This window comes from Aquarana catesbeiana, linkage group LG09 (assembly GCF_042186555.1).
Source record: "Aquarana catesbeiana isolate 2022-GZ linkage group LG09, ASM4218655v1, whole genome shotgun sequence".
Taxonomy (NCBI): domain Eukaryota; kingdom Metazoa; phylum Chordata; class Amphibia; order Anura; family Ranidae; genus Aquarana; species Aquarana catesbeiana.
The window spans coordinates 244734567-244754970 of record NC_133332.1 but is presented as its reverse complement, the minus strand read 5'-3'; the positions used below and the strand labels follow the sequence as shown (position 1 = coordinate 244754970).

At 42.4% G+C, this 20404-nt stretch overlaps 1 protein-coding gene across 3 annotated transcripts in view; it reads right to left on the bottom strand.

Annotated features, from left to right (window-relative positions):
* The window catches only part of PKN3 (protein kinase N3), a 101335-nt gene that overhangs the window by 28058 nt on the left and 52873 nt on the right, over positions 1-20404 (bottom strand). For all 3 annotated transcript variants that reach the window (XM_073600081.1, XM_073600083.1, XM_073600082.1), the window contains exons 11-16: positions 17460-17598; positions 13644-13711; positions 11767-11833; positions 11511-11602; positions 10181-10357; positions 10032-10094 (exon numbers count right to left, since the gene is read on the bottom strand). In XM_073600081.1, the coding sequence (XP_073456182.1) occupies positions 10032-10094; positions 10181-10357; positions 11511-11602; positions 11767-11833; positions 13644-13711; positions 17460-17598 (606 nt within the window). The remainder of the gene's footprint in view (positions 1-10031; positions 10095-10180; positions 10358-11510; positions 11603-11766; positions 11834-13643; positions 13712-17459; positions 17599-20404) is intronic.

The following is a 20404-nucleotide window of genomic DNA, read 5'->3' as shown; positions in this document are numbered from 1 at the left end:
CTGGGAGTATGCTATAGCCCCCCTAACCTGAGGAAGGACGTGGAGACGGATCTCCTATCACAAATTGGATTAGCAGCAAGGATGGGAAGTGTTATCATAATGGGGGATTTTAATTATCCAGACATAGACTGGGCGGAGGGAACCACGCATTAATTTAAGGCTCGCCAGTTCCTTAATGTCTTGCAGGACAATTTTATGGGTCAGATGGTAGACGCACCAACTAGAAATAAAACATTACTGGATCTACTGTTTACCAACAATACAGACCTGATCACGGATGTGGAAATACGGGGCAATTTAGGTAACAGCGATCACAGGTCAATTAGTTTCAGTATAAATCACACAAATAGGAAACATAAAGGGAATACAAAGACACTGAATTTCAAAAGAGCCAACTTCCCTAAACGACAAACCTTGCTAAAAGGCATAAATTGGGATAAAATATTAGGAACAAAGAATACGGAGGAGAGATGGGTTTGCTTTAAGAGCATATTAAATAAGGGCATTAGCCAATGTATCCCATTGGGTAATAAATTTAAAAGAGCGAACAAAAGTCCTGGATGGCTTAACTCCAATGTAAAAATGCATATAAAAGCAAAGGAGAAGGCCTTCAAAAAATACAAGGTTGAGGGATTATCCTCAGCATTCAGACTTTATAAAAAATGCAATAGGAAATGTAAGGGTGCAATTAGGACGGCTAAGATAGAACATGAAAGACACATAGCGGAGGAGAGCAAAAAAAAATCCCAAGAAATTCTTTAAGTATGTAAACAGTAAAAAAGGGAGGACAGACCATATTGGCCCCATAAAGAATGAGGAAGGACATCTGGTTACAAAGAATGGGGAGATGGCGAAGGTATTGAATTTATGCTTCTCCTCAGTCTTCATGAGTGAATCGGGGGGCTTCAGTAACCAAAACTGCAGTGTTTATCCTCATGACACAACACAGGAAGCACCTCCATGGTTAACAGAGGACGGACTTAAAATTAGATTTGAGAAACTTAACATTAATAAATCACCGGGACCAGATGGCTTGCATCCGAGGGTACTTAGGGAACTCAGTCAAGTGATTGCCAGACCGTTGTTCCTAATTTTTACAGATAGTCTACTGACTGGAATGGTACCAGCCGATTGGAGAAAAGCCAATGTAGCACCAATATTTAAAAAGTGCCCAAAATACATCCCTGGGAATTACAGACCAGTTAGCCTAACATCAATAGTATGTAAACTCTTGGAGGGGATGATAAGGGACTATATACAAGATTTTAATAATAAGAACGGTATCATTAGCAGTAATCAGCATGGATTCATGAAGAATCGATCTTGCCAAACCAATCTATTAACCTTCTATAAGGAGGTGAGTTGCCATCTAGATAAAGGAAGGCCCGTAGACGTGGTGTATCAGGATTTTGCAAAAGCATTTGACACAGTTCCCCATAAACATTTACTGTACAAGATAAGGTCCGTTGGCATGGACCATAGGGTGAGTACATGGATTGAAAACTGGCTACAAGGTCGAGTTCAGAGGGAGGTGATAAATGGGGAGTACTCGGAATGGTCAGGGGTGGGTGGTGGGGTTCCCCAGGGTTCTGTGCTGGGACCAATCCTATTTAATTTGTTCATAAACGATCTGGAGGATGGGATAAACAGTTCAATCTCTGTATTTGCAGACGATACTAAGCTAAGCAGGGCAATAACTTCTCCGCAGGACGTGGAAACCTTGCAAAAAGACCTGAACAAATTAATGGGGTGGGCGACTACATGGCAAATGAGGTTCAATGTAGAAAAATGTAAAATAATGCATTTGGGTGGCAAAAATATGAATGCAATCTATACACTAGGGGGAGAACCTCTGGGGGAATCTAGGATGGAAAAGGACCTGGGGGTCCTAGTAGATGATAGGCTCAGCAATGGCAGGCAATGCCAAGCTGCTGCTAACAAAGCAAACAGAATATTGGCATGCATTTAAAGGGGATCAACTCCTGAGATAAAACGATAATTCTCCCGCTCTACAAGACTCTGGTCTGGCCGCACCAAGAGTATGCGGTCCAGTTCTCTGCACCAGTCCTCAGGAAGGATGTACTGGAAATGGAGCGAGTACAAAGAAGGGCAACAAAGCTAATAAAGGGTCTGGCGGATCTTAGTTATGAGGAAAGGTTGCGAGCACTGAACTTATTCTCTCTGGAGAAGAGACGCTTGAGAGGGGATATGATTTCAATTTACAAATACCGGACTGGTGACCCCACAATAGGGATAAAACTTTTTCGCAGAAGAGAGTTTTACAAGACTCGTGGCCAATCATTAAAATTAGAAGAAAAGAGGTTTAACCTTAAACTACGTAGAGGGTTCTTTACTGTAAGAGCGGCAAGGATGTGGAATTCCCTTCCACAGGCGGTGGTCTCAGCGGGGAGCATTGATAGCTTCAAGAAACTATTAGATAAACACCTGAATGACCACAACATACAGGGATATACAATGTAATACTGACACATAATCACACACATAGGGTGGACTTGATGGACTTGTGTCTTTTTTCAACCTCACCTACTATGTAACTATGTAAGTGGGTGCACAGACACGAATGCAGGCACTGTGCATTCAGATACATGCATCCCTTCCAGTCTGCATGTCAAATTTTGACATTCGATTATGTCCATGCAGCTGCTGCATCCCAATTGACTTTGGCTGGACTGCCTGCACAGGGATGCACAAAACACCAAGTATCCCTACGCGGTACACAACCATCACACTGGGCATGGACACATATGCTCCATGTGAATAAGACAATTCTCTACACTGAAAAAAAAAAGAGAAAGAATGAGGCCTAATTATAACGTGGACCAGATAGCAGGTAATTAAAAAAAGGTATTGGAATTTTTTTTTTTAATTATTATTATCATACTTACCTAGGTGGATGCTGCATTTGTCCCCTGTCCGCTCTAAGGCTGAGAACCGAGTAATCAACCACCGCCGATCACTCGGTACTCAGTGCTCCCTGAGCAGAGAGCTGGTGACTGTCAATCTCGGGCTCTATGCTCTGCCCACCCTGCGCTCACTGAAACACTGGGCTGTGGAGGGGGCGGAAGTGACCGGCTCGGGCTCTCAGTGGCTCGCTGAGCTGGGTGCCAGTCCAGGCATGAGGGCGGATCCCAACCATATGGTTGCGATCTTTCCCCAGCCTGGACCGGCTCTGTGACGTCAGCCAACATCCTGCTGTGAGCTGAAAATGGGTCACAGGAGTGCAAAACCATCCACAAGAGAAGTACAAGCCATAAATTTATCACACAACCTGTCTCTCTGCTCCTGTTTGGCGTTACTTGCGACAATTGATAAATGTCCCCACTTATGCTGTGAACTCACACTCCAGGGCACAGGCAGACTCTTCCTCAGCCAAGGCTTTAGATTCAGGCTCTTTCTACCTGAAGCAGGTAATTCTACAGGCACTCTCTCTCCCCTAGTCCAGAGGGCCTCCCTGATCCCCCTCCTCTACAGCCACCCCCCTAAGTTCAGAGCCTCCTCTGCACCCTGCCCTCCGAATCCAGGTCTTTTCAAGTTCAGCTGCCTTTTCTACACCCCCCCAGTCCAGGGCCTCCAGTGTACTCCCCACCCCAGTCCAGGGCATCCGGTGTACTACCCCCCGCCCCAGTTCAGGGCCTTCGGTGTACTCCCCCCCCCCCCCCGCCCAGGACCTCCGGTGTACCCCCCCCACTCCAGGGCCTCCTCTGCACCCCACGCCCCCCCAGTCCAGGGCCTACTCCGCACCCCCCCCCCCTCAGTCCAGGGCCACCCCCCCCCCCCCCCCAATCCTTTGCCACACCGACCCCAACTTTCTAGTCCAGGGCCTTCTGTACATAAACCCCTCTCCTTGTCCTAATAAATGCCTTCCAGTTCCAGGAAGGCGCTCCCATGCTGAAGCATCGGTCTGGAATGCCTTTCTATAGCATGGGCAGGCTGGAGGAGCAGAGTTGTTCAAAGCTAGCGCCAAAAAGGGAAAGGGAGTAAAGGAAAGGACACGGACCTTGTGGCCAGACAGAGTGTCAACTGGCCAGGTCAATGGTAGGTGTACCGACACATCCAAAGTGAGGATGGAGTTCACCAATAATGACCAATAAAGGATTCAGAACGGGCAGATGAGGAAAGATATCCTCAAAAAAAAAAAAAAGGGGGGTTCGTACCCTCAAGAAGAGAGGTGGAAGCTTTATTGAAAAATTGCACACAAACAATTAGTAAACATTCACAAAAAATGCCAAAAAAAAGTTTAAAAATGACAATATTGTCCTTCTAAAAACACACTCCAGGGATGCCAGCCATGCCACTTCAAAAAATACAAGACACTAAACAGGTTAGTGAAGATGGGAAAGGGGTCTGGAGGGGTCCTGGGAAACCTGTGGGGCACTTGCAATTAAATGCTATGTGCCTACCTTTAGGGCATCCATGCCCACTTTATATCCGGTGTCTCCAGTATTGGTAAAATCTATACCAAACCAGCAATCATGTACATCTTATCCTGACAGTATATCAACTTAACGGATGACACCTACAAACGGGTCTGAAGGGCTCATGGGAAACCCATGGGGCACTTGCAACTGAATGCTAGGTGCCTACCTTGAAGACATCCAGGCCCAATATATGTCCTGCGTCATCACAATGTTTCGGCCCCGCTGGGGAGCAATTAATTCTCAAAGTTTACAACAGAGGCACATAATGTGAGGTTGTAGTCACTTCCTCAATAGTTTACAGCACCTAAAGAAAACGACGGGTGCACACCAAATAATACTCCCACAATCAACATTTGTGTTCACAGTACAGCCCACACATGCTTTCTCCTCTGACAAGAGCTAACTTCAAAGAGCCTTTATGTGCAGGTGTGTCCCCCGTTGTTTCTTTGTATTTCAATCTTTTGTCTGAAATAGGCCATGTGGGAGCCACCACCAGAAGGGGGAGAGAATGTAAGTGCTTTTCAAAGCTTAGAACACTTGAAAATGTTCTAGAAGGTTGCCAAGTCACTGCTGAGATAGGGAAATGGGGGAGAGGAGCTGTCACTCCAGTGCTTCTGTGAACTTTAATGATGGCCATACGCTAGACGAAGAATTGTTCGAAAATCTGTCATTTGGACAGTTTGTTCGTTTTTTATCTAATTAACCCCTTCGCGCCTAATGGTAAACCAAATCTTAATGCCCAAGCCCAATTTTGCAACTTTGACATGTGTTCCTAAAACCGTACATATCATCACAACTACTTTTGTGCATCCAGGTGGATTATACCTTGTTTTTTTCAGGACAAATTGGTGGTAAATGGTAATGGATATCTCCCGATTTTTTTTTATTATCTAAAGAAAGAAACTGTCCCAAAATAGTAAAAAACAAAACATTTTTTTTTAAATATAACTGTATATTTCTTGCTACTACCATAACCTACCACCAATAACAATAATAAATGGTCCTACTCCTTATGATTGCAGCAATAAACACATATGTGTATGTTAGTTGTTTGTACCCATAGTACAGCCCAGAAACAATAGTGCACATTTTGCTTTCTTTTTCTTATCCTACCTAAAACACACCGACACCGATATTAACCGATTGCCGACCAGCTGCTGTCATCATACTGTGGCTGGTTGGCACGAACCGTTGTAGCTGTACGTCGGTCCCTTTAAGCGGGATAGCAGGCGTGCGCTGCTGCGCGTGGCCGGCGGTCGCGATGAACGCCAACCACGAGACCCAGAACAGAGATGCGTGTATGTAAACACACAAATCCCTTTTCTGAGAGGAGAAACAGATCGTGAGTTCCTACTAGCTAGGAACAACGATCTGTCATTTCCTCCAGTCATTCCCCTCCCCCTACAGTTAGAACACAGTTAACCCCTTGATCGCCCCCTACCATCAACCCTTACCCTGCCAGTGACATTTACACAGTAATCAGTGCATTTTATAGCACTGATCGCTGTATAATTGTTAGTGGTCCCAAAAATGTGTCAAAAGTGTCCGATCTGTCCGCCATAATGTCGCAGTCCTGAAAAAAAAAAAAATGCCATAAATCTATCCCCCATTTTGTAGACGCTATAACTTTTGCGCAAATCAATCAATATACGCTTATTGTGATTTTTATTACCAAAAATATGTACAATTAGCTTGTTTTAAAAAAAATTGGGGATATTATAACAAAAAGTACAAAATATTGTGGGTTTTTTTTTCAAAACTGTCGCTTTTTTTTTGTTTATAGCGCAAAAAATAAAAAACGCAGAGATGGTCAAATACCCCTAAAAGAAAGCTCCATTTGTGGGAAAAAAAGGACGTCAATTTTGTTTGGGTACAGCGTCGCACGACTGCGCAACTGTCAGTTAAAGCGACGCAGAACCGTATCGCAAAAAATGGCCTCGTCATTGAGCAGCCAAATCTTCTGGGGCTAAAGTGGTTAAAAAAAAAAAATACTGACCCTCACCCAAACACTAACCCTGGGGCTGACTTAGATCAAACCTTGATCTAGGTATTTAAAAAAAAAAAAGTTTTTAAATTTTGTTTTTCTTCTCTCTCTCCAAGGACAGAGAAAGATACAATGCATCGGTCTGGTCCATTCACAGAGACAGAAGACGTGGGAGTGGGCTTCGCAGTGACTGATCAATCAAAAGCCAATCAGAGGCTATCACAGCGATCAGGTGACCCAGAATCGACCGTTCCGGGTCCTGATCGATAGAAGGGGGCACGGGGCTCTCATGCGGGCTCTCCCAGCACGATCCCCCAGGACAATCACAAAGGGAGATACACAAATATGTGGCCCCAAGGAAAACCACGCAGTCCAGTGCTGAATATTTGCATATGGTCGACGTGAAGGGGTTAATGGGCACAAATTGAAAATCGGTTGTGACATTTGAGCCAAAAAAAAAAAAATCAAAAGGAAAAGTTTGGAAATCTGCCGAACAAACAAATTGATAGTTTAATGCGTTTCTCGCCCCTTAAAAATTGAACGGTCGGTACTGCGCATATGTGACCCAGAAGCAAAAAACAAACAAGAAACTGATTCATTTATGTCCACTCAACGAATTTGTTGGATATTCAGTCATTACATGATAGCAATATCGTTTGTTTTCAGTGTGTGTTCGTTTTTTCGAAAACATATTTGATTTTTCGACTAGTGTATGGCTAGCAAAAGGGTGAATTGCTTCCCAATACCTGCTGCTACAAAGGTCAGTGAGGGCTTGTTTTAACCACTTGAAGACCAGGCTTTTTCTGGCACTTTTTGTTCACAAGTTTAAATCAGTATTTTTTGCTAGAAAATTACTTAGAACCCCCAAACATTATAAATTTTTTTAGCAGAGACACTAGGGAATAAAATGGAAATCTTTGCAATTTTTTATGTCACATGGTATTTGCGTAGTGGTTTTTCAAAAACACATTTTTTTGGGAAAAAATACATTTTAATGAAATAAAAAACAAAAACACAATATATACCCCATTTTTTTTTGTATAATGTGAAAGATGATGTTACGCTGAGTAGATAGATAATGAACATGTCACGCTTTAAAATTGCGTACGCTTGTGGAATGGTGACAATCCATGGTACTCTCCATAGGCAATGTTTTAAACTCCTTTACAGTTTACTTGTTTCGGAGGTACAGAAGAGGTCTACCACTAGAATGATTGCGCTCGCTCTAACATTCGCGCTGATACCTCACATGTGTGGTACGAACACCGCTTGCATATTCGTGCGTGACTTACGTATGCGTTCGCTTCTGCGTGTGAGCAAGGAGGAATGGGGGGTGGGGGGGGCGCTTTCAATTTTTTTTTTTTTTTTTTAATTAGTTATTTTTAATCACTTTTATTCCTATTACAAGGAATGTAAACATCCCTTGTAATAGAAATAAGGATGACAGGTCCTCTTTATGAAGAGATCACGGGTCAAAAAGACCTCAGATCTCTTCTTTACCTTTCAAAGCAAAAGATAAAAAAAAAATAAAAATATTACTTCCACCCTGAACCGGAAGTGATGTCGTACCGGTCCTCCAAGGCCATGGAGGCGATTAAAGCGGATCTACTCTTTGATCGCCTCTGTGATCAGGGGGGGCCGCACCGTTGGATCGTTTCTCAGGTGAGCCGGCAGAAATGGTAAGCCCGTGAAACATGGCCAAGCGGTGGACGTCCCCTCCCGTCGGTGCACTCTAAATGCTTTCAAAAGAAAGCCAGCCGCCGGCTAAAAAAACAATACTAGGGTTATGGCTGATATCTTTAGCCATAATCCTGGTAAACCACTTACAAACAGCAACGTATATATAAAGCTCCAAATGAGGAAAAGTGCTGGGCCTGCATCCCTTTAGATGCGATTTCCTATTGGGAGTATCTTTTTTATTATTATAATACAGGATTTATATAGTGCCAACAGTTTACGCAGCGCTTTACAATATAAAAGGGAGACAATACAATAAAATACAAGAAGATTGGGAGGGTCCTGTTCAGAAGAGCTTACAATCTAATAGGGTGGGGGCAGGTGGTACAAAAGGTTGCAACTGTGGGGAATGACCTGGAAGTGGTAAGAGATTAGTTGGAGGCATAATAGGCTTATCTGAAGAGATGAATTTTCAGGGATTGCCTAAAGGCAGCCAGAGTAGGGGATAGCCAGACAGGTTGAGATAGAGAGATACAGAGGATGGGAGAGGATCTGGAGAAATTCTGTAGACGAGCATGAGAGGAGAAGACAAGAGAGCTTGAGAGTAGGAGATCTTGAGAGGAGCGGAGAGGCTGGTTTGGGTGATATTTGGAGACAAGATTGGTGATGTAGCTTGGGGCAGAATTGTAAATGGCTTTGTATGTCATTTTTATGACGACATTTTTGTTGCAGGGGATGCCTAAAATCTGACTTGCATCTTAGTGCAGATTTCTGGGAAAATCAGTGAGCCAATCACACAAGCAGGAAATTACATATCTGAGGGGGCGTTCTGTATACCCTCTGTGTACAGAACACCTCCAGAGAGCCATTTTGCATTTCAGTGAAAAGTACAGCAGCTGCAGATTGAAAAGGAAATGTAATTTTTAATAACATTCAATTACAATATGACTTGTGTCGCAATCGTATATGCTATATATTTTTTTTTTTTTTGCAAATTTTATTTTTCCACAAAAGTGGAGTTACCTTTTAAATCATATTTACTGCTTGTTAAGAATAAGTACATTTCCATAGCCACAGGTTCACTTGAATACAATAAAGATTTAGTGTTAGATATACATATAACAAGACAATGCTTAAAACCATTTATACCCCCTGGGACTTCTGAAAAAACTCCACAAATCTTAAAGCTGAACCATAAATACACCTCTGGCAGGTAGAAAAGTTCAGATTTTCTGAACGGTTCAATTGTTTTGTAATTCCGATCCGCTTTTTTTATTCAGGCACTCCTGCCAGACAGAAGGGTCAGGTTCCTGATCTCCACTGCGGTATTACAGCTTGGTCATAACACACCCCCAGCCTGCTGGTTGGACAGTGTCACAACAGTAATGCAGTGACAAGTGAACATTTCTTTGTTCCTGCTCTCTCTTCCTGTGAGATGTTTACAGTCAGCCCATTTACATAAAACACTGCCTCTTGCGAGTATCCTCGGGCATGTTTTTGGCGCGCCCCTCGGACAATGAGCCTTTCCTCTGTTTCAGTGGCTCTTTTTCCAACAGACGGACCCCTTTACTAACCATAGTGCCAGCTCATGCACTTCTGATTACCCCGGTTCACCATCATATCTAGTATACTTGGCAACTCTTTTGAGAGCACTATGCACATATATAATGAGTGGTGTTGCTTGTTGTCGATGGGCGAAGTACTAAGTTTACATTGTTTATGTATACTTTTGACAAGCGACGAGAGTCGCTTTATTTTTGCTGGATAAAGATCACAATAAAAAAACAGCCTCGTTGGCTCGCTATGCTGGCCCTTACACTCTGATTGCTGCTGTGCAGGGGACTACAGGAGGCAAGTATCAAGACACAATTAGGTACATGTGTTAGTTGCATTTTATAATACAGTACATTTGAGGAATTTTTAATGAATACCTGTAAATTATTTTTTTCTCGTGCAGAAACTGGAGGCCAAGAATCACACAGGCGGAATAAAATCTGCCAAAAGAATGATAGGCATGTCAAGCATGACAGTCATGTGACACAAGTCGCCCTGCCCTCTGCAACTCACCCCCAAAACACACCTGGTTGCTGGCTGTGAGAAGACGTTGGCATGTATATGCATCATCAGGTCCCCACCAGGCATGTATTCCATCACAAAGCAGGTGTGTTCTGGAGTCTGGAAGCAGGCAAACAAGTTCACCAGGAAGGGGTGTCCAGAAGAATTTACCACCTCGAAGATGCGCTTCTCACACTGCAGACTGCAATGGAAAAAAAAAATATAGCAATAAGGAGGACAAAAGACTAAAACCTTCTACCTAACTTCTGGAGGACGGATATGTTTTCCAAAGCCATCTGTCACATGAGCATTTTAACTCTTCCAGGTATGCTGGGTAAATGAAAACTGATTGGTTGCTATGGACAACAGGTTTTTAATGTGAACCTGATGTATATTGCTGGTTACCCATGTTCCTGCTGCGATGGCTACACTGGCACCTTTCTCCCAGGACTCCAATCATCTCCTCTGCCACAGCTCGGAGCTCCTCTTTCCCATGAACCACAATTTCTCTTCTGAAGCAGAATCATCTGTACAGGTAGGTGCTCCTGCTCTTTCTGGAGTTTCTCCTTCCCTCCTGGGCTCTGAGCTTCTCCGTCTCTGCTTACTGTCCTGCAGCCTTCGCCTTTTTGACTTGACCTCCCACCAATGCTTGTATTAACACATGCATTTTTGTGCTTTCACACAGGAAGCCCACTTACTGCACAATAGCAGTGACCACAACACTATAGTGCAGGTAACGTTTTGTACATTGTTAAAACCATTTACAATTGGATAAACATGATACATTTGTACCCCAAAACAAAATGCATGTGTTATAGCGAAGTTTTATCGGTCATAATTCAGGTGCATAAACGATCATCATTGGTGGTTTCAACATGTTTCGCTCTTGCGCTTCATCAGGAAACTACTTATGAATGCAAACTGTACCAAAAAAAATTTTACATATAATATAATAATTGTTATTATATCTATTTTATGTACATTTTCCTAAAACTGTCAATGATATGCACAGGAATTATGGCAGATGATGACAAAACTTTCATACAAACGCACTACATGCATTTGCTTTGGGGTTCAAATGTATCATGTTTATCCAATTGTCATTGGTTCTAACAATGTCTCAGTTGTAAATTCACCCGCGTGTAATAAAATTGCTTTTATGTAATACATGTTATTTGTGTTGTAAATTTTCACACCTAAAAAGTCCCATTTATTATTGTTGTTGTTGTTTGTGTTTTAATCACAGTCACATTCATATTAGACAAATGTTAGATTATGTAGATTCTGTTTCATTATAAAACAACCAAAACATATGTCCCCCTCTGCCCTATATTAGAATGGACTAGAACTTCAACCTTTCAAACTCGTCTCGGCTTACGATATCACGCTTTTTCAGTGCTTTGATCGCATACAGCTTTTCAGTTTCCTTATATTCAGCCAAAAGGACCTTTAAAAAGTAAAAAATAAAATGAATTAAAAACCTTTCCCTGATGTTTGGAGTAAATTTAGAACTATGTAAATGAATATGAAAACAATGAGAAGTACACGTAAAACAAGACTAACGCAATGCAAAAATATCCTGCTTTGCATGATCTGTTTACATAAATGTACCTTCCCAAAGTGCCCCCTTCCCAGCACTGAAATACAGGTGAAGTCATCCAGGCTGAGGACATGTTTTCTGTAAAAATAAGAATATTTGTAATATTTCAGAGCAAGTCCCAGAAACAATTAGTGAGCAACTAATGCTATCTATCAAACACATCAACTGTGCTAACGCTAGAAAATGTACTGAATAAGCATTAAACTGATTACTCTAATCCTGTGCAAGCAGAATACAGAGAAGACCTCACAGGTTCACAGTGAGATACTGAAGCCTTTGCTGTGTACCTCTTCTCTCAGTTTTCTGGATTATCAATCACATTCATAAATGTCAATCACTGAGCGAATATCTGAGTGGCAGTAGATTACAGCAACATGGTGCACTGAGCTGCCCAGGAACACTGAACCCCCACGACTGCATGTATTTAAAACCCAACATCCACCAAGCCCTTTTTCACGGGCGCCTCTGTGGGGTGGGATCCACTTGCTCAGCGGGGGGATTGCTCTGCTGATCGCCGCTAAGCAGGCGGATGACAGGTCCGTCTCTGCTCACTGTGCACAGTCCCGCTCTCCTCTATGGGGAAATCAAGTCAAAACAGACTGCCTGTCCGTTTTCATCCGATCCGCCAGACGGATGGAAAATAGGACCACCATCCATCTGGATTTTGTGGACAAGATCGTATTGGATAGTGGCAGATGTCAGCGGACATGTCACCGCCGACATCCGCCCCTCCATAGGAAAGACTGGAGGGTCCAATCAGGTACGCCTGAAAAACCGGCAGGCGGACCTGATCAGACAGCCCATGTAAAAGGGCCCTAAAAATAATTTTTTTTTAATAACAAACATGCAATGGTTTTGTACAGAGCAGCCCCGATCCTCTTTTTTGGGAACCTGGCTCCTCCCCTCTGCTGAGTTCCCCCAATAGTAAGCCTCTTGCTATGGGGGCACTCAAGCAGGCTCGCTCCTGAGCCACACTCCGTGTGCTCATTTGCACATGGAGTGTGGCTCAGCCCTGCTCTCTCCTCATTGGCTCACTGTCGGTGATGGGGGCTCAGGTGAATATAAAAGAGGGGGCTGAGGGGGAGCTGCACCCAGAAGGTATTTTACCTTAATGCATAAAATGCATTAAGGTAAAAAACCTTGAGCCTTTAGAGCCACTTTAATACCACTATAACACTAATTACCCCCTTAGCCCCACTCATATCTTTTTCCTCACATTTAAACACCTCAACAAAATACTTAGAATCAGGTCAAACAGGCACATTCCCTGGCTGTAGGTCCTACCATACAGCTGACCACTGTGCTTGGCGTACTCCTTTCACCAGCAGATGTTGCAGTCTAAAAACAAAAAAGGTGGAGCACCCAAAAAACTGATAATGGCGCCATCAGGCAAACAGGCCATACCCATGTCACCATGAGGTTTCCCCAGTGCAAATAACTCTGTAGGGGAACTCTGTGCATGTTTTCTTTAAATGAAAAGAGAAATGACCTGGGATGTATTAACAGAGACCTGTACTTAAAGGAATGGATGGTCAATGCTGATCCCTTTTGGGAAATGCTAGTTTTCCTGGCGAGTTTCAGCATTAGTATTCAAAGCACATGCAGAGCAAGAAAACAAAACTGAATCCAGATCTGCATACTTGTTCCAAGGTAGTTTTCTCTAGTATGGAAGCCACTGGGTCATACTGACAGCCTAGGAACTAGTATTTAAAGAAGTAAAAGAATGGCAGAACCCATACTTCTGCAGTGTCGTTTTATTCTCTGAATCCAGAATTTTTTGTGTATTCTTGAGGTGTAAGGGTAGTCTCGCAGGCCATTATCTCTTAAGGATGGTCAAGTAGAGGAAATATCTCCAGCTGTATCCCTATCATACGTGCATTAAGCTTACCTGTGAAGTTTCGGGAGTTCCGAAGTGGCCTGGATGTTACTCTCCTCAGAATAAATGCGCTTCACAGACTGAAACAGAACAAAGGACATTAAAAAGGACAGTTTGTGGCTCATCAATGGATGCAAATGCATACACAGCTGACCTTATAAGTAAGTACAGAGGGAAGGAGACGTGTCTGAACTTCACAGTCAGTCATTCTTGTAACCCAGACATGTCAGAATAGTGTCTGTGGGCTGCATGTGGCCCTCTCACTCATGATCAGTAGTTCAAAAATTTAAACGTAACTTAGACCCTAAGCTTTTTTCTACTTGATAGAAGCTACATGTGGAGCATTGCACAGTCATTAGTAATTAATCTCTACGAAATGCTACTTGTGTACTTCACTCCATAGGATGTCATGAGTTTTATATGTGTGGCGATTGACTACTACTACTGCTGCTACTACTGAATAACTGCTAGAGCATCTTCTGTGAGTTAAGCAGGCTTCTTACCCAGGCCAGGAATAGAGAACAGAGGAGACTTGGCAGACCTATACCTAAGCGGTTTACGCTGAAGCAGTTGGGTGCTATTGCCTCCAGTGGCATCTTTGATAATCGTATTAAGGGTGTGAAAAGACGTCCCTCGAAGATCATGCAGATCAGCTGTTTCTTGGACACAGGGTCTGCAGACCAGCACTTTAACCAGAGTGTCTCTGCATGTGTGTTGGCAAAGACAACATGGGAGACAAGCAGAGATGCTTTCAGTGGGCCATTGCAGTGGAAAGCTCCAGCTCTTTGCGCCACATGCTCTATCAGCCAATGATCCACTGACACAGTGGATTGAGATCGATCACTTTTAGGGGTTTTTAACCATTCTGCCATGGTATGACAAATGTATGAGGATGCCAGCTAGGACTGAGTTTTAAAGAGAGTTTCTAATTGCTGATCGGTAGGATCCTTAAGTACAGGAAGGCTCTCCACTACCCTCATGGTTTCCTTGTTAAAGGTGGGCCACTGACGGATCTACACTGAGGGTACAGGAACACTAAAAGACCCGATACTGGAGATAGAAGGCTTATCCTCCAGTTTCAAAGTAGTGAACACTTCAGTAAGATCCAGGATTAATGTCTAAAGGCTTCAACTCCTCATGAATAATGTCATCAGAGTTTGGAGTGACTCAAATCAGATATAGTCACTGTGACTGATGGCTCAGAGAACCAACCAAGACTGCGGACAGATCAGCCAAAGAAACTGCAAGTTAAGGTACAGGAGCAAAACTAAATCTTTTGCAGGCACAGCCAAGCTCAAACTGGGTACACTGGGCCACAAAGTTAGCTGTGACTGTAGTAAAGACCCCAGCTGACAAGGCAGGGGACTCAGCCCCATCCAGCTATGGAGGACTCTGATGATTAGTTAAACTCAGTGAGCAGGATTTCAGGTTGAAGACGTCAGTACCTTCAAAAAAGCACAGATCAAAGGTCCCCAGAGCCTTAGTGGAGTGAGTCTTGATTAAAGAAATATCCTGAAAACTGAAGAAAAAAAGTGCTAGCAAGAATTAGGCTATTCTTCATAGCAGAACTGAACAAGACAGCCATCTTCCTAGAATACTATCATAAATCTAGGGCATCAGCTGTATAAATCAGAAGGTTAAGGATTTCCAGTGTCCATCAAAGGACAAAAATGAAAATTAGATTTTTACACTCGCCGTAAAAACCCTTCTCTTGAGGGACACAGGAATTCAGATACTGTTTAGTTATACTGGCAGGATTGGACACTGGCAAACAAAAAAATTCAAAGTCATCCCCAGTATAACCTCTCCTCTACCCAGCATGCCTCTGTTTGTAGCAAGCAGTACCAAAAGCATGTACAGGAACACAGGGGGCTGGGACCAGTGTCTCCCAATAATCTCCTAATAAAAGGATTTTAAGGTGAATACAAAACCCCCATTTTTATTCTCCTTCATTAAAAGACACAAAAATTCAGATGCTGTCAGGATGTCCAAAAGTAGTTCAACTAATAAGTGGAAAAGCAGCAACAATTTGCTAAGAGGCCCAAGGGGAAAACTAAGAACTGCCTGCTGCCCAGAAGCCGTCTGGAGGACAAAATCTGGACTGGATGTGGCCAAGCTCGATGCAAATAGGGAAAACTACCAACACAACCAAAAGGTAGGACACCGAGAATCAACCCAATGCTTTAGGATCTACAAACTTTAGAAGAACATGTCACAGAAAGGTACCTAAGATCAAACAGGTCTAGAATGTCTGTACGAAAGACCCATGCCCTGTACACCCTGATCCTCTAAAACCAAAAGGGACGTAAACTCCATGACCAAAAATGTTTTCTGGCCAGCCACCAACCTTGGTAGATTTTTTTTTTATTTATTTAATAACTGGTTAGGCAAAGCTGGAAAAAAAAAAAAAAAAAATACGCCCATCCTTCTAGGGCACTAGTAAAAAAAAAGTCCAAGTGTTAACCACATGGGTCTCCAGAGCTTTGGGTGGAATAAAACACCTCCAGACCTAGGTCCTTTTTTTACCTGTTTACCTGGGCTTTTTATTTCAGTTGATTGCTAGAGGCTTTACCTCTCTTTCACACACTCTGCTGTGAGAGCCTGCTGCTGGGTGAAAAGACTGACAGAACACAAAATGGTATCAGAGCTGCCTGTTTGTTTTGTGGAACTTTCTTAGGAAAAGAATGTTCTAAGCTCGTTTGATCATTTCCCTAATCATCAGTGGGCCAAATTGACATTCGTTTTGAATTGTAATGATGGGATATAATGGGATGATATTTAAAGAACAAGATGGAAAAAATGTCTCAAACTAGTTCATTACAAAATTAAAATTAAATATTAATTAAGTAAATTCAATTTATTCCAAAAATAAAATGTTTCAAGAAAAACATTTTTTTCAATTACATTTGAATGTTCTGAGAATTTCTGTATGAATTACCCTAAGACTTTTCATTCAAAATTGTATCTATGGCCAGCTTTAACCTATGCTGAATTTCAAATCTTCAAACTCAGCTGCAGGACTGCATGCACCATAATGTGCAAGACTGTATACTCAGAGTGCCAATGAATCCCAGCCCCTGGTTCATTTGTAAATCCTGACTTGTTAGTTTAGGTAATGCAGGCATACTACCTCCCTCTTTCTACAATGGAGTATATGGTGCCTGAGCAAGTACTGCCATATGAGGCTCCAATTACTCTAACTTTCAGAAACCCAGCCTTTGCATGGGCTCTTCTTCAGTGGTATGAAAAAGTACAGTGACCAGTATGAAAAAGCCAAACCATGATCCGGCAGTTCATATCATGGACTCTCCTGTGCGATGTTCATTTAGAAATTTGAACACAAGCAGATGCTTACTTTTAAAGGCCAGATATAAGATACAATGCACCTTTATGTAAAGGAATAATAATAAAAAAAATGTAAAAAAAAATACACAATAATAGCCATGCTGATGCTTCCACCTGTTTATGCATGTTCTCAAACTGTGATTTAGACATTACTGAAGGCAATTATCTTTTTTTCACAAGGTGCTGAGCTAAGAGAAATATGGACACACCCATTGCTGATAACCTTTTGAAAATGCCAGTTGCTTGGCTCTTGTACTCAACCTTTGCGTTCAAAACTTTGGGCCTCTCACTCAGAACATGCATGTGGCAAGTAATGTCAGAGCTCCTTATAAGAATGTTTTTGTCCAGGTAAGTGACTCAAAGTACTGAAAACAGCCAGCCAGGCAAGTAATATTTTCAGAACAAGATAACCAAATGGGAGCCTACATTTATTTCTCATTAAAGGTGTTGTTTAATAATGATGGTGTCAGTGACACTACTCACCTTTGTTGGAAGCTTGGGTGAAGAGTCCATAGGTGCCCCTACCTTTTCTGACTCCAGCGGTAAGTAGATTCGGGGAGGTTTGGGTGGAGGCTTGAAGGAGGATTCATCAGTGAATACCAACTTTTTTATGGGAATATTACTGAAAGGGAACAAAAAAGAAATTTAGGAGCAAGAGACAAAAAAAAAAAAAAAAGTCCTTTCACCATTGTCTAGTGCATCTTACCAGTCCCACCATCCTAATCTGGCTCAGCACCAATCAGCAAGAGAGTGCAGCGGGGTAGATATCTCTGCTGGAGTCTGCAGCCAATAGAAAGCCAGATGATTTTGTCAGGCTCCTTATGAAGGGTTCAAATGAATGCAGAGGGAATTCAAGGGGATGTATAGCAAACTCTACATATTTTTCCCCTTTTGTGGCATAAAGCCTAAAGAAGGACCCTTGGATGGACATTCTGTCATCTCTGATGTATATGCTAAGCGTTATCTGTATTGTTACCTTGTGACGAAAAGAAAATATTGGAAAAAAAAAAGCTTAAAGAAGGGATCCAACAGGTACCAAAAGCTTGTATCTTTAAAAACGTAATTTAGCCAAAGGGTAGTAGAAGCTCCAAACTTTGTGCATTATGATTACAAAACAAAATATTATGTATTTTCATATGCAGCCATCAAGGGGAGCTCTCAGATCCCTTTTGTGTGTTTTCTAGTCTCTGCTTGATTTCTGTTGTAAAAAGTCTGCTTACAGAGCCTAATAGCTCAAGCTCAAATGTAAATGATTTAAAGTTATGACTTCTCCCACTTCCATATTTGAGGTTTCAATCAGAGACAGAGTCCCTGAAAGGAAACAAACAACTTTTGCTGTGATCTCTTTAGAAAACCCACACAATGCTCGTTGAATTCTGTGTCATGAGTGCCCCCAGCATTAACGGCTTACTCAGGGGGCACGGTTGAGTAATGAAGAGGGAAGCGTGTCACTGCTGGAGACATGGACCGATGCACTCTACGTGAGTGCAGTGGTACTGATCTCCAGTGTGGTGCCAGCAGAGGGCAGCTTAGTACAGGTAAACACTAGGACAAAAAAAATGATTATGTAATTTTTTTTTATGCAACCTGATTGCATAAAAATTAAAATAAAAATCTTTATTAGGTACACCTGTTCAATTGCTTGGTAACACAAATTGCTAATCAGCCAAATCACATGGCAGCAACCCAATGCATTTAGGCATCTAGATGTGGTGAAGATGACTTAACTTGAAGTTCAAACCAAGCATCAGAATGGGGAAGAAAGGGGAATAAAGTGACTTTGAACAAGGCATGGTTGTTGGTGCCAGACAGGCTGGTCTGAGTATTTCAAAAACTACTAATCTACTGGGATTTTCACGCACAACCATCTCTAGGGTTTACAGAGAATGGTCCGAACAAGAGAAAATATCCAGTGAGTGGCAGTTGTGTGGATGAAAATGCCTTGTTGATGTCAGGAGAATGGGCAGACTGGTTTGAGATGATAGAAAGGCAACAGTAACTTAAATACCCACTCGTTACAACCAGGGTATGCAGAATACCATCTCTGAACGCACAATACACTGAACCTTGAAGCAGATGGGCTACAGCAGCAGACAACCACACCGGGTGCCACTCCTGTCAGATAAGAACAGGAAAATGAGCCTACAATTCACACAGGATCACCAATATTTGACAATAGACGATTGCAAAAACGTTGCGTGGTCTGATGAGTCTCGATTTCAGCTGCGAAATTCAGAATATAGAGTCAGAATTTGGTGTAAACTACATGAAAGCATGGATCCATCCTGCCTTGTATCAATGGTTCAGGCTGGTGGTGGTTTGGGGAAAATATTCTTGGCACACTTTGGGCCCCTTAGTACCAATTGAGCATCGTTTAAACACCACGGCCTACCTGAGTATTGTTGCTGACCATGTCCATCCCTTTATGACTACAGTGACTACAGTGTATCCATCTTCTGATGGCTCCTTCCAGCAGGATAATGTACCATGTCACAAAGCTCAAATCATCTCAACACTGGACAATGAGGTCATTGTACTCCAATGGCCTCCACACTCACCAGATCTCAATCCAATAGAGCACCTTTGAGATGTGTTTGAACAGGAGAATCGCATTGTGGATGTGCAGCCGACAAATCTGCAGCAACTGTGTAATGTTATCATGTCAATATGGAAAATCTCTGAGGAATGTTTCCAACACCTTGTTGAATCTATGCCACAACCAATGAAGGCAAAAAGGGGGTCCAACCCAGTGCTAGCATGGTGTACCTAATAAAGTGGCTGGTGAGAGTATAAGCTGTGGAAAAGCACTTGATCAGTAGATCCATATAAAATAGGTTTAAGTTATATTTATATCTTTTTCATCCTAATAAAACCACGGCACCGCCTCCTGAGTCACCCTATTTTTCATTGAAGCTACTATCACAATAAAAGGACAAAACAAGGAGGTCTCAGTGGCAGGGGGCAACTTTTACTGGGATGAGGGATTTCTTCAATTTAGTTCCAAACAATTTTATTGGATATCAAAGAGACATAGGGGGTTATTTACGAAAGGCAAATCCACTTTGCACTGCAAGTGCACTTGGAAGTGCAGTCACTCTAAATCTAAAGGGGAAGATCTGAAATGAAGGGAAGCTCTGCTGATTTTATAATCCAATCATGTGCAAGCTAAAATGCTGTTTTTTATTTTCCTTGCATGTCCCCCTCGGATCTACAGTGACTGCACTTCCAAGTGCACTTTCAGTGCAAAGTGGATTTTCCTTTAGTAAATAGCCCCCATAGTAACAGAAAAAACAAAACATGCCACAACATTATGAAGCAGTTCAAGGCTACCTTCAGATAAAGTGAACAAAAGAAGCCGATACATAGTTTGTTAACACCGTGGCACATGTTCGTAAAACGGAAAACATTAGTATATCTGAAAAAGCCCA